We start from the raw sequence: 14,377 nt of genomic DNA, 5'->3' as shown, positions 1-14,377 counted from the left end.
GCAGAATATTGTGAAGAAAAATGTGAGGCCATATGTGGAGAACTGAAGAATCTTGCCAGAAATTGGACCATATAGCAGGAAAGTATTGTCTAAAGCACACCAGCAAACCTACAACTAAATGGCTGACCCCCCTCTTCGCCAAATGAAAAGGAGAATGAGAAGAGGAACAACATCAGACAAGCGTCGGCCATGTTTTCTGTAAGTGCCGAGGCCAATGTTTGTGCCTTTGAAGCAAATTTACTCGCCACTGCACAGCAGATGAGACACACACCTGGCTGACAGAGCTAAATGCTCCCGATCGGAACAGTAGTATGTTCCCAGCTTGACCCTATACAGTGCTATGGAATCCAGAGATCAGCACAAGATGCGACCTACTAATCTGATAGTTGCATGAGTGTTAATGCCATTTATCGGCTATCGCTCCTGCATACACACCAAATCATTCGTTATTGGGTGATCGCCCCAACAATTGTATAAGTGCATGCCCAGCATTAGGCTTACTGCTGCAAAAATCGCAACTGGTGATGCGATGCGGAGCAGTGTCTAAAACACTTGTTAAAGAAGAAGCCTAATTATGTTGCAATATGCAGAAACAAAGTTGCAAAAAGCGATATCTTTATACTTGCCAACCTACATAAAACACATGCTGAAACAGGTGCATGCAGCATGTCACATGGGCAGTAAGAAGAATGAGAAGTTACCCCACATATACCCTCTGCTGCCATGTACTCCCCGTGGAAGGCAGCTGAACGAAGTCCCAAAGCGATTACAGAGTAGAGTGAAACATTAGCAGAGCATACAATGGTTCTGTATGATCCCCCCTGAGCAGCAGGAGCACAGAGAAACCTGTTTTGTGCTCATTGTACTACCATAAGGCATTATATAAACAGCCAGCTATCTTAGAAACTGCAGGTGCTTTTTTCCTAGTAGATATTTAAAAAAGGATAAAGAGGCCATAAGATTAACTCCCTCATGACAGAAGGTTTGCAAAACAATACAAAAAAATATTTTTGAAACCTAATGAATTAATGTTCTTACTTTATGAGTAATAATCCCCAAAAAAAGTTAAATTTTTCCAACAATGTTCTAAAGTTCTAGAACACAAACGGATTTAAAGAGATTGTAGAGGGCCTGTATATGGCGATATCCTACTGCTTCAATGGCAAGAGACTGAATAAGTCAGTGGGACAATAATATGTTTGTCTAATATAAGGGCCTGCAGCAAACGCTGTTTATGTTCCAAGGTAATTTCCCAAATGTATCCAGCGGGGCTTCCCCAGACCTATGTATAATTCTCCAATTACCCTCTTTATTATATTCTGGCTTTTTTTATGCTGTATTAGAAGCCATAGAAAGAATGCACAAATAGTATCAGCGCAACGCTTTATATCTATATTGCAGAGTTGTGCACTGTGTAGCAGGTGGCTAATGCTTAAAGTGCTTTATAATTTGCACTATGTCAGGTGACGTAATGTGTAAGATGCAAAGTAACATAACCATGTAGGCACTATGGGCCGGATTCTGACTTATACCCCATTCACACCAGCCTAAATTCCTGGGTTGAGTCCGGGAACAACCCGGTACTAGCACTGGTGTGAAAGGTTTCCGGGACAAAATCCCGGGCAAATTTCAACCTGGCTAGGTACCAGGGTTGTTCCCGGGTTCAACCCGTGGACCTGGCTGGTGTGAAAGGTACAGGGTATACTTACCCGGGTTGCCGTGTCCTGTCCGACTGGAATTAATGCAGGCGGCGGGCGCAAATGACGGGACAGCCGGTGGATGATGATGACGCAGCTCTCCGGCGGCAGTGAGGACGCAGGAGAGCTGCGTCATCTTCATCCGCAGCCTGTCCCGTCATTTGCGCCGCCGCCTGTGTGGATCCCTGGCCTGCACGGAGGACCAGCAACCGGGTTGAGTATTCTCCCCACCTCAGCCGCCATCCTGCCGCCATCCCACCTCCTGCCGGCCTCCTTTCCGCCCCCTTCTCACACCAGAAAATGCAGGGACATTTCTGGTATGAATTGTCCCGGGAACTGAATTCCCGGGTTTGTCCCTGCATTTCTGGTGTGAATGGGGTATTAGGGGTCATTTCTGAGTCACTCATACCCCTTTCACACCAGAAATGCAGGGACAAACCCGGGAATTCAGTTCCCGGGACAAGCAGGGACATTCCCGGGTTTGGACCCATTCACACCAGAAATGTCCCTGCATTTTCTGGTGTGTGAAGGGGGTGGGAAGGAGGCCTGCAGGAGGTGGGCAGTCGGCGGGATGACGTCAGGCAGTCGGCGGAATGGTGAGAATCCTCACCCCGGTTGCTGGTCCTCCGCACAGGGCAGGTATCCACACAGGCGGCGGCGCAAATGACGGGACAGGCGGCGGATGAAGATGATGCAGCTCTCCGGCGCCCTCACTGCCGCCGGAGAGCTGCGTCGTCATCATCCACCGGCTGTCCCGTCATTTGCGCCCGCCGCCTTCATTAAATTCCCGTCGGATAGGACACGGAGGACACGGCAACCCGGGTAAGTATACCCTACACCTTTCACACCAGCCAGGTCCCCGGGAACAACCCTGCTACCTAGCAGGGTTGGATTGTCGGCAAATTAGCCCGGTAATTTGTCCCGGGTACCTTTCACACCAGAGGTAGTACCGTGTTGTTCCCGGACTCAACCCGGGAATTTAGGCTGGTGTGAAAGGGGTATCATAATGACCCAAATTTGTCCCCTGTGCTGATGGTCCGATTTCGCATGTGCAAACCCCGACGGCAAAGGCGAGTGCCTTACTTATTTTGTTTCTGTGCAGAGTAAATACTGACTGCTTTATTCTCACCCAAAACTAACTCTCTCTGCACCACCTGCAGAGCACATGGTTTTGTCCATTTGAGAAGGAATTTGCCAGGAGTGAACCAGAATAACCCAATATGTTTGGGAACAGTAACGCGCCCGCAGCATGGTGAATGAAGAGAGCCATATAAGGGTATGCGCTATACTACTTGGGGGCCTATGTCGACATTGACACCAAAAACTGAAAAACCCATGCTGAGCCTTTAAATCCCACTCAATATAATCATTTGTACTGTGACAATGAGACAACAGATGTGCAAGAGGCGCACTAACAGAACCATTTGTACCTCTAGTCCAATAGCTCGGTGTTCAGGTCCAGAATACAGATCCACATGCTCTTCCTTTATTAACACAGAACATCATGTTAAAATTCATCAGCTGACAAGTTATTTGCCTTAGGGTATACAATACATAGACAGAACAATATCAACAGTGCATGCAAAAATAAACATAATATAACAAGAAGCAAAACATTACTGTGAGAATGTAAAGGTAAAATCACCCTGACAATTTTTATATTAAAAACATTATGACATCATATTTTAATAAATAATTTTTTAATTTGTTTTATCATGAGTAAAAAACCTTGAGTACACACAAATCCAAGTATGACAAAGGCCCCTCGGTACTTGTTTCCTAGCACGGCGCCCATCGCATCGCATACCATAAGGCATACATTCGTATGCGATGCGACGGCCCCCGATGTCATACAATGTTTAAATTGTATACCATTGTATATGGCATACAATGCGATGGTATACGATTTTAAATTGTATAAGCACCCTTATGGGTGCTTTCAACGTTAAATGGCCCCACTATAAGATTAATAATTGTATAAGCACCGTAATGGTTGCTTACAATGTTAAAAGCACCCCCACTATCAACGCCAACCCGCAGCATGGCGTGGGCAGCGAGCCCGCGAGGGGCGGTGGTACACGTCCTCCGACCTTTTCATACCCCCATTATCCACGTCGGCGTGGAGTTTTATATAGCCCGAAGTGTGGCGAGCGCAGCGAGCCCCACAAGGGGACGCGGAATACATGTGAAGTAATAAGCGTCCGATCGCCACTCTTCAGGCTCGGGGGCTCGCCACACTATATAAAATCAACTCCACGCCGATGTGGATAGTGGGGGTATGAAAAGGTCGGAGGACGCGTACCGCCGCCCCTCGCGGGCTCGCTCGCCACTCTTCGGGTTGGCGTTGATATTGGGGGTGGCGTGGGGGTGTATTTCACATTATAATCACCCATTAGGGTGCTTATACAGTTTAAAATCGTATAGGGGCTTATACAATTGTTAATCGCATCCCATGCCATATACCCGCATGCGATTCGATGAGATGGCATACAACGTAATATCATGGGCGCCGTGCTAGGAAACAAGTACCGGCCCCTCTGTTCTAAACTATATTTACCCCAAATCACATTCCAGTCACCACAGAAAATATAGCGATCGGCTACAACCAACTGCCTAAAACCCAGTATAAATGGGGCGAACCGGCTATTTTTGCTGATCGACGTGCTTCAGCACACATCACGGTGTTCCTGCGATGCTGTGTGCTGAGCTTGGCTTTCCCTATTTTTATAAAAGCTGTATGCTACACAGCGAAACCGGTCGGTGGATAGGTGTTTTTCAACAATATACAGTCACTGTAGTCACAGGCACCCTGACTCCATCACCAAGTTTCTTTGAGCACACCTTATCCCACATCATCATTGGGACTTACCTGCAAGGAAACCACCCTCTGTAATTGGCCAAAAGGGAGGGGTGTGGTATGGGGCTCCGACAGGGGGGGATCCCGACAGTCAGTATCCCGACTGCTGGTGCTCCGACATGGGGGTGAGCGCAAAGAAACCCATTGCGGGCTTGCTGCGCTCACCACAGGTTCTATTCTCCCTCTATGGGGGTCGTGGACCCCCAAAAAGGGAGGAGAAAAGCCCCTGTGAGTCGGGATCCCCACTGTTGGAGCATCATTCGGCACCCAAAAGGGAGAACTGCATATCCAGCTTGCTGCCTCCACACAGCCATCTGCCATCTCTCCAAAGGAACGCCACCTTGCCACTCAGAGGGACTTGGATCCAGCTGTTTCCAAAATACTCATTGCTACATTGGACCACCTCAGAATCAGAGGACATGAGTGACTATTTTACTCACAAAAGGCACCATAAAACCTATTGACTAAGCATGCTATTTTATAGTTCGTTATTTATATGTAATTTCTTCATTGTATTAATATGTTTATTAAATGTCATTTGTTTTAAATGTATAATGCTCCTTTCCCACTGCAGGTCTAAAACGGTAAATTGCCGATTTTTCACCGCAATTTACCGTTTTAAGGCTGCAGTGGGAAAGCGCCAGAGTTGAAATACCGGTTAAAGTTAACCGGTATTTCAACCCGTTTCAAAAGCAGAGTCCTACACGGTAAAATACAGTTTTTGAGGCAGTGGGAATGCCTCTTAAACGGTATTTAACATCCCACACTACTTATCCCTCCCCTGATACCTGTCCTGGAGGAGGGGGAAGTAGTGTGGGAGGAGGAAGCAGAGGAAGGTCCATTAGGAGATTGTCATTTCATCGGCGGGGGTCCCTGCCGCAAATGGGAAATAGCGGAGCCGCTCATTAAATATGTGCATATCTAATGAGCCGCTAATTACATATGCGCGCATTAAATGAGCGGCTCCGCTATTTCCCATTCATGGAAGGGACCTTCCTCCTCCTGAGCATGGACCTGCCTGGGTCCCCAGTGCCCCTGCTGTCTGCATCAGTGGGGGACCTGCCGACTCGCTGCCTACTGCACTGCCCCGGAGCAAGGTACCAGGGCAGGGGGGGAGGGGGGTACGGGGGGGAGCAAGGTACCAGGGCAGGTGGGGGAGGGGAAGCAAGGTACCAGGGCAGGGGGGTACCAGGGAGGGGGGGAGCGAGGGTACCAGCTGGCAGGTATGGGGGGGGGGGCAGGACAGGTACAAGGGGACACAAGGGGATTAAAACGGTATTTAAAACGGTAATCTGCTGCAGTGGGAATGCTAATACTGTTTTAAATACCGTTTAAAAATACCAGTACTTAAAACGGGTCTGCAGTGGGAAAGCAGCATTACCTACTGCATCATTCATTTATTATTACCATTTAAACAGCAAGCGCAGCATGCCCCCTTTTCCTTAATAGGCAAAGCCCTGGCTTTCCCGCATGGGACTGTGAATCGCAATCACTCGGGGCGATACACACGGAGCGATCAGTGCTCCATTCCTAAGTGATCTAGTCAGATCGCTTAGAAAAGGGGCTGAAATCACCTTATGTGTATGCCCCCTTACAGCGAACGTCACCTCGTCCTGCCAAAACAATTCTGACCCTTTGAGACATGGCCTCCATAAGACATTAAACAGCAGGATCATCAGTCCTGTAACTTGATACGTGGGAGCTCCATGACTCCCCATGCTGGAGATTTTATACTGGATTGAATACTGAGGAATTTTGGAGGCCTATTCAACATATCGGGGGAATACAATTTTAAATTTTTTTAAGCAGCAATAATAGGCGCCCATTGTTTCAATTCAATGTTGGGTATCCTTTAATTATTGCACAAATTAGACAGGGTTCAGCCGCTTAAAGAGGCAAAACCCAGACTAAACTATTGGGCATGACAGAAGGAAGCTTTACAAACATTTCAGTTTGCCACCTTTGGTGCGTGCGAGCGGAAAATGTGTACAGCCGCGACTACTCACGCCCAAATGGAGCAATGATTGAATTGTTCCATCGTGCACACAAAACTAATAGCCATGATATACAAATTTCCATCCCTCCCCTTGAACCCTACAGCTGGCCATACATCTACAGATCGATTGTCATCTGTAGATGTAGCTTTACTCATGTTACTCTAACCATTTCTGCAGGGTGGCCGGACCCATTATTTAGGTGGGTGGTATCTGTCATAATAACATCTTCATGAATGTCAAGACCCAAAGGTTTCCCGGCTTGCCTTCTACCCATAGTGCATCAGGGGGCCATCTCTTCCCCCAGCTAAACTTTGCATATGCACCAGTTGTCCATCAGACCAGTCCACCTTGCTGAACTGCTGACATTATACGTGCTTTCAGTGGAGGACAGGGGTCAGCATTGGCACTGACCGGTCTGTGGTTACATTGTGTGTTCCGACACCTTTCTTTCATAGGCAGCATTAACTTTGCGCAATTTGGATACAATAATGGAATGCGGATGAGAAGTCTAGTTCAACAGTCAGTATGTTGACATCATGTGATATCGACACACACGGAGTTGACAAAACAAAAGAATGACATGGCTATGGTTGACTAAGTTTTTCATGATATTTTTTTTTTTTTAGGACTCTCATACCTTACCATCCATTTGGAGTCCGATTGGGAACGGTAAAGTGTGCCGAGTGCAGGAGTAGTAGAACAACATTTTCCGTGTCCATCTCTTGCATGTGTTGACCTAGACAACCTGTATCTCCCCAGCTGTTCTGAAACTTCAAGTCCCAGCATGCCTTGCCACAGTTTTGCTATTAGGAGAGTGCTTAAACTATGGCATGGCATGCTGTGACTTGTTGTTCGGAGAACCACAGGTTTCCTACGCCTGAGCTAGACACTGTCGATCCCATGATTCAAACCCCTACAGGAACCAGGAAAAATGGTATAGGCGTTTATTTTTCTACTGAACCTAAATATTTACTAATGGTTATACAGGGATCAATTTTGGAACAATGTAATGGTACTTGTTTCCTAGCACGGCGCCCATCACATCATATACCATTGTGCTAAATAAGGTATACAATGGTATGCGATGTGACGCGATATTGTACAATAAAATATTGCATTGTATGCCATACAATGGCATACGATGCAATCGTATACGATTTTTCATTGTACAAGCACCCTGATGGGTCCTTACAATGTTAAATGGCCCCACATAGTCAACGCCACTCCCAGGATCAACGCCAACCCGAAGCGTGGCGATCGCCGGCGGTACGCGTCCTCCGACCTTATCATACCCCCACTATCCACGTCGGCATGGAGTTGATTTTAGATAGTGTGGCGAGCCCTGCGAGGGGACGCAGAATACATGTAAAGTAATACGTGTGCGCTCGCCACGCTTCGGGCTCGGTGCGCTCGCCACACTATCTAAAATCAACTCCACGCCGACGTGGAAAGTGGGGGTATGAAAAGGTCGGAGGACGAGTACCGCTGCGCTCGCCATGCTTCGGGTTAGCGCTTCGCCTTTGCGTTGATAGTGGGGGTGCATTTAACATTGTAAGCACCCATCAGGGTGCTTGTACAATTAAAAAACGCATAGCATGCGGCTAAATGGCATGCGATCAGATGCCTTAAGATGGACATCGGGGGCGCCGTGCTAGGAAAGAAGTACCAATGTAATTTTATATAAACACAATAGCTATAATTTCTCTCTGCGCTGGGATCAGGAGTTCGATTTCCAAGTACATGTGTGTTTAGTTTACATGTTCTTAATGCGTGCGTTTTCTTTGAGTGCTTTGATTCTACACACTCTCCAAGAACACACTTTTGGGTGTATTCAATGCTTTCTGCGAGCTGTGACAGCAAGCAGTGCTGCCTGCTCGCTGTCACAGCTCGCAGGGTCAGTATTCACCTGACCCCTGCACACGCTGTCTCCCCCCCCTCGCTCGGTTTTAAGCCACGAGCCTCGCTGTTCGGTGGAATCTTCGCCATCCTGTTACAGAAAGGATTCCCCCGGGATGTTGAATGGGGTGAGCGGCCGGCGTGGGGATGAAACGGCGAGTATCGCTTGTTTTCGGTGATCCCCGCCGTTTAACCCCATTGCCAGCCACATTGAATACACCTTTTTGTGGCTGCAGACTAAAAAGTAATCATTAGTAGGTGTCCAGACTAATCTCCAATGGGGCTGGGACTGATGTGAATAGTGCTGCATAATATTGTGATCTACATAAACAATAAAAAACAAAACCTATTGTTTTGTAACATCCTAGAAAAACGACTTCTTGCTCTCTCCAAATACTACAATTGCTGTGAGAACAGAGAATGGTTGTCATGTAGATAAACACAGCAATCACTGCTATTTGTTGCCACAGTGATCTCATGGCCGGAAACCAAGTCAATTTCTTCCCAGTGACTGCTCTATGAAAAAAGGCAGCCTCAAGAGAGCCCCACATCTCAGCTGCTGATTAAAGTCTGCATTGATTAAATGCACATATACACATATACTTTAGTATGTATTCTCTTCTTTTATATACAAGTTGCAGTAGGTATCTCGGGTATGAAGAAAACAACCAGACTGGATTGTTTGGTCAATCAGACAACAGAACAGCCATTCAGCCAACTTCATGGTATAAGTGGAGATCACTTCCATTCCTTATGCTTAACACTTTAATGTTTAAATTATTATTTTTTTATTTATTATTCAAAAATGGTCCACATTGAATGTTGAACGAGGTTAATGTTCTTATTTTAAAGTGGCTCATCATTGGATTTGCTACTAGCGCCAGGGCTGTGGAGCCTGACTAGACGTTGGACTTGAAAGGGTTAAAATACGGTGTGACCCAGCAATGTACTGACATAATGAACTGTAATATAACACTCCCGTACACATTGCATGATATATCTTAATCCCGCTTTTAACTTAACGTTATTGTCCACGTTGTCGGCACATCTGACGTGCAGTACATTAGTTGGGATGACTCCTATGGTTACGGGAGTGGGCAAATGCAGGTACAGTATGTATGTATGTATTAACAAACATTAACGAATGAAATGAAACTTCATTAATCAATGTTTGTTAATAGTTTATGTGGCATATATTTCACTTAAACGGTTTTATTCGTAATACAATTAAAAGGAATATTTTATTTTTTTAAATATTCTTCTATCTTTAGTGCGCTAACAAAAGAGACAATCCTTTTTCTCTTCTTGTTTTGCATGTACAAACCTATTGTTTTTTGGCAGCATCCCCACCCTGCTATAACTGTACTCTAACACAGCAATTATAAACTGGGGACTCATTAAAAATAGCAAAACTATTTAAACTAGTGCAGTATTCCCAACTCCCCCATCCCGTTTCTTTTCAACAATTTGCAGTTAACACTGGTGTTTTGGGGAATTAAGCCACATATATAGTGATAAATGGAAAATGGGCACCAAAATAGAGACAATGTATAACACAGGTTCTGTGGTTGGCTGACTTTAAGCCTGTATTTAACCTGGTTGTAATCAACCATACAACCAGTTTAAGGGAATTGTATGATTAGCCCAACTAACAGATTACACTTCTGCCTCGTACACACTGTATGATCTGCAGCAGTGTTGCAAAACGAACGATCTGCAGGTTAGACACTGAACCATATAATTAACTACCGTATATTGTTCAGTGACATCACCAGAGCCCCACCAAACATACAGTCACTGACAATATCATCAGATCTGACAGCATGAGAGGGTTTAGCATTAACAATATAGTAGGTACAGTGAACTCGATTAGATATTTAATGATATGGTTATCAAAAATCGTATAGTGTGTACCCACTGTATGCTATATGCATCCAAGTCTCACACACACACACACACACACACACACACACACACACACACGGCAATGAATGAGCAGCTGCTGAAACAAGGAGGAACAAGGAGGAGCCAGGCGATGGACATGTATTGGGGAGTCTAGCAAGACACCAGGAACCCGGGGAGGGTGTCAAAATGTTAACAGCAGCCACACTTACCGAGAGAACCTCACGGGGAGACTTCTTGCCGGCCGCGGCCTCTACTTCCCCCTCCTCTACTACCAGTTCCACTTCCATAGGCTCCGGCTCGTTGCCACCTCCAGCAGGTCCCGATTTCACCGACACCCGCAGCTCCGGCACCGCCGCCATCGCATCAGTCAGACGCTGCGGGCGAGTTTTGCGCACACAGGCTGAGCTGCTAGGTCCTCCGCCCGGCGGTCATAGAGCGTCAGGGCGCCCTGGCTAGACGAGACGCTGCACATGACCCACAGGTGAAGGGGCGGCGGCCATGTTGGTTGTGGCGTGTGTGCAGCTAGTAGAACGTCCCTCCTGCGTATTGTGTGTCACGTGGTGTCCTGTCTCTGCGGCGCTGATTGAGCATGAGCGACCTAACTCTGTGGTTCCAAAACTTTATTGAAGCGCGACAATGTAGAACAAGTTGGCCAACTTGTAGCTCCGAAGCTATTGTAAAACTATACATCACAGCATGCCTGTCTAGTTAGGGATAACTGTTACTGTACCAGGGAACGCTGGAAATTGTAGTTTTACAACAATTGGAGATGGAGATCCACAGGACAATTGGAGATGGAGATCCACAGGTTGGCCAAGCTTAGAACATCAGCATTGTTTGCTGGTATGGATTGAAAAGTTTAAGGGGGAAATTTACTAAAATCAAATGGGTACGATTGCACGTGTTCATACCCACGCAATGTAAAATCCGGCTGGTAAATTACCATCAGCTAATTTACTACCAGCTGCATTTGGCTGATTTGCCATATTTATATATGCCAAGCTCAGCTGAATTCTGGTGAATAAATACACTATTGATAGAACTCGGCTGTATATGGCCATAGAGTTCTATCTGATGGGCAAATTTACTATCATTTGTACTGCTGAATTTGGCTGGTAATTCAGCAGAAAATAGAACTGGAAAATACTCATTAGGCCGTGTTCACACTGCAAGTGTGAACAACATGGCTTTTACTCAGCATTTTAATGCCGGGGACTGCAGCACCGGACCCCATTCTCACTGCTAATGCCCGAATAAGTAGGGGTCCCCCGTATTTTGGAAACCAGCACCGGGCTCAAACAGGCAGCGGTGTCATGGCAGAGTATACAGCCCCTGCTGGTTATTTTTCCCTTAGCCAGCGGTGTCATGACACAGCTAGGGGACACTTTTTACAGTGCAAAGCATGAGCACCTTGGCTGGTCAGCCTGGGATGGGTCCCTGGGGGAGTAGGGACCACTCCTCCTGGGGAACCCAGGACAGGGCTGAATCCCAAAGCTGTCCCTGCCACCCCTGGGCTGTGGGTGGTAAGCCGATGGAGTGAAAAGTGTAAAAAAATAGAATAAAGTATTGGGTTCTGTTGTGGAATAACAAAAACCAGCAAGCCTCCCTGCAGGCAGGGACTTAGAGAACAACAAGTCCCAGGATACAGGGTATTAATGGGCCTGCTGGTTCTTGTAGTTCTACAACCAGAACCAATACTTAAATAAAACACACACCTACATACATACCACACACCTACATACAGACCTATAGGGTCCACCGTAGGCCTGTCCTCCAGTAGAATCCATGGGGTACCTGTGAAAAGAAATCATACTCACCATCCCATCCGGAGTAGACCTCGTCCTCTCTGGTCCATGTAGGCAATCCATAGGTAAAAAAAAAAAAAAACATCACCCGAATCCAAGCAGACACTGAGTAGCTGCATGGTTTACACAAGCAACCCCTCTCTGAGATGAGGGAATTCCCTGTGACGTCACTCATAGGGAATTCCTTCAGCCAATCAGGAGCGGGCTCCTAGGGAACTCCTCCTCACCTGATTGGCGGCTACGCAGATCCATAGATGTTATGAATTTTTAACATAAGTGTCTATGGGCAGTTCTCACTATAGGATGCAATGTTAAATCTTTAACATTTGCTTCTGTTTGTCCACATATTTTATGATGATCCATATGCATGCACAGTCATTTCATAATCGATTAGGGATGGCCATCGGTGCCTTTGCCATCGATGGTTGCCATCGATGACAAAAGTGCAACTGCCCATTGATAGTGTATAACCATTCTATGGATGACCATCGATATTTTTGCATATCGATGGTCATCCATTTTCTCTGATTGAGTGGCCTGTGGACCAATCAAAATGCGGGGGCGGGGTGTCGGGGGTGGAGCTATGCTCCATGTCCCGGCACTGTAGGTAAAAAGCAAAAACGAAACTATTTGTTTAAGCTTTACATCGATGGTGGGAAACCATCTGGTTCTCCCCCATTGATGGCAAAACTATTCGACATAGGCCATAAACCATCAATGATTTCTAATCATCAATGGTCGATGGCCATCCCTATAATCGATAGGATTGCGAATTCCCACTACAGCAGTCAGGTTTGAATAATCCCCTCTAAATGGACTTCTTCCATTGTGGCGCTAATAGTTTGTGCACAAGACCAAAGAGCATCTGAATACTGCCAAGCATGTTTTGCTTTAAGTTAAAGGGGCCAGAGGCGTAGCTACGGTGGAGCTGGCAGAGCACAAGCTCCGGGCGGCGACATGTCACCTGGCGCCGGAGCTCTGCCGCCGGCTCCCCCGTCCTGCTCGCCCGCTGTGCCCGGCATCAGTCTCAGTGGGGTAAGGTAAGTAAAAATACGGCAAGCGCTCTCACTGCGCATGCGCCGGTTTGGGACGCCAGAACAGGGATGCAGCGCCATGACGTCATGGCACTGCATCGCTGCCTCCGGTGTCCCAAACGGCGCATGCGCATTGAGAGCGCTCACTGGATTTTTACTTTTCCCATTAAGACTGATGCCGGGCACAGCGGGGAGCGGGGGAGCCGGCGGCTTTGTGTGTTCTAGGCTAGCTGCTGCGTACAAAGATGCAGCAGTGTTCATAGAGCAGTCAATGGTACTTGTGTATTTCTCCTCCCAGCAGCAGGGGACACTGCAGTCTACACGTGTGGGATAGTGTGGGTGCATTGGAGGAGTCGGCACTTTAAGAAATTTGAATACAGCTGGCTCCTCCCCCCGCTATCCCCCAGCAGACTCCAGTCTTAGAAAAAGTGCCCGGAGGAGTCGGACTCCCGGGCTGTGTCTCCTAAGGAGACTAGGCTTTTTGTTTCCTTTTTATTTATTTTTTATTTATACTTGGACACAGACAGGCTGGGAATGCCTGTCTGCGACGTGGGACCCTGGAGGGACATGGTCGGGCCTGCATGCAGCCTCCCTCCACTGTCCAGCCACCGGAGCCTCCGTTCCGGGGACCCGCCCGCAGCTGCATGCGGTGTGCGTCGCGGGTCCTGGGCTATCTCCCCCGAACTCCAGGGACGCCGGTGACAAGTAAGGGCGCTGTGCGCCAGACAGGGGGCGGCCATTAAGCGCGATGGTCGGTGGCAGAGAGAGAGCTGACTCGCGGTGGTGACGTCAGCGCACCCTCCAGTATGCCGGCTGTTTGGGGCGGGCTTGGATTTCGCGCCTCAGCGTAAGAGAGGAGGGCGGAGCTTGCTTCTCTCTCTTCTCTCTGAGCTTTTGAGCTGTGAGGTGGCTTTTGCGGTGCTCTCTCTCTCTGCAGTTTGCTGTACAAAACGGGACCTCTGTTACCTGTGCAGCTCAGCGCTCCCCAGCGGACTACAGGGACACTGTAAGTCTTAAGGGGTACATTACACACACAAGAATCGGGGGTTATTAATTGGCTCCTCTTCCCCTGTAACTTGCCAGACTTCAGGGCTACTTTACTGGGTATTTCCCTGCTGTTGGGCTGTATTTTGGGGTGTTTCTTGTGTGACTGGTGTTGTGTGTCTGTCAATATTGTTACATTTAC

The 14,377-nt window shown here is 47.3% G+C and overlaps 1 protein-coding gene across 3 annotated transcripts in view; it reads right to left on the bottom strand.

Moving 5' to 3' along the window:
- Nucleotides 1–10,897, bottom strand: part of NCBP3 (nuclear cap binding subunit 3) — a 31,142-nt gene extending 20,245 nt beyond the window's left edge. Inside the window, exons 1-2 of one of the 3 annotated variants that reach the window (XM_083172112.1) lie at nt 10,562–10,897; nt 3,128–3,181 (exon numbers count right to left, since the gene is read on the bottom strand). In XM_083172112.1, the coding sequence (XP_083028238.1) occupies nt 3,128–3,181; nt 10,562–10,711 (204 nt within the window). In that variant the 5' untranslated portion in view covers nt 10,712–10,897. The remainder of the gene's footprint in view (nt 1–3,127; nt 3,182–10,561) is intronic. The other 2 variants (XM_083172113.1, XM_083172111.1) reach the window with 2 other exon arrangements.
- Nucleotides 10,898–14,377: the final 3,480 nt, after the last annotated feature.

This window comes from Crinia signifera, chromosome 2 (assembly GCF_055691185.1).
Source record: "Crinia signifera chromosome 2, ASM5569118v1, whole genome shotgun sequence".
Classification (NCBI taxonomy): domain Eukaryota; kingdom Metazoa; phylum Chordata; class Amphibia; order Anura; family Myobatrachidae; genus Crinia; species Crinia signifera.
The sequence above is the reverse complement of the archived record's forward strand: the minus strand, read 5'-3'. Positions and strand labels throughout refer to the sequence as shown.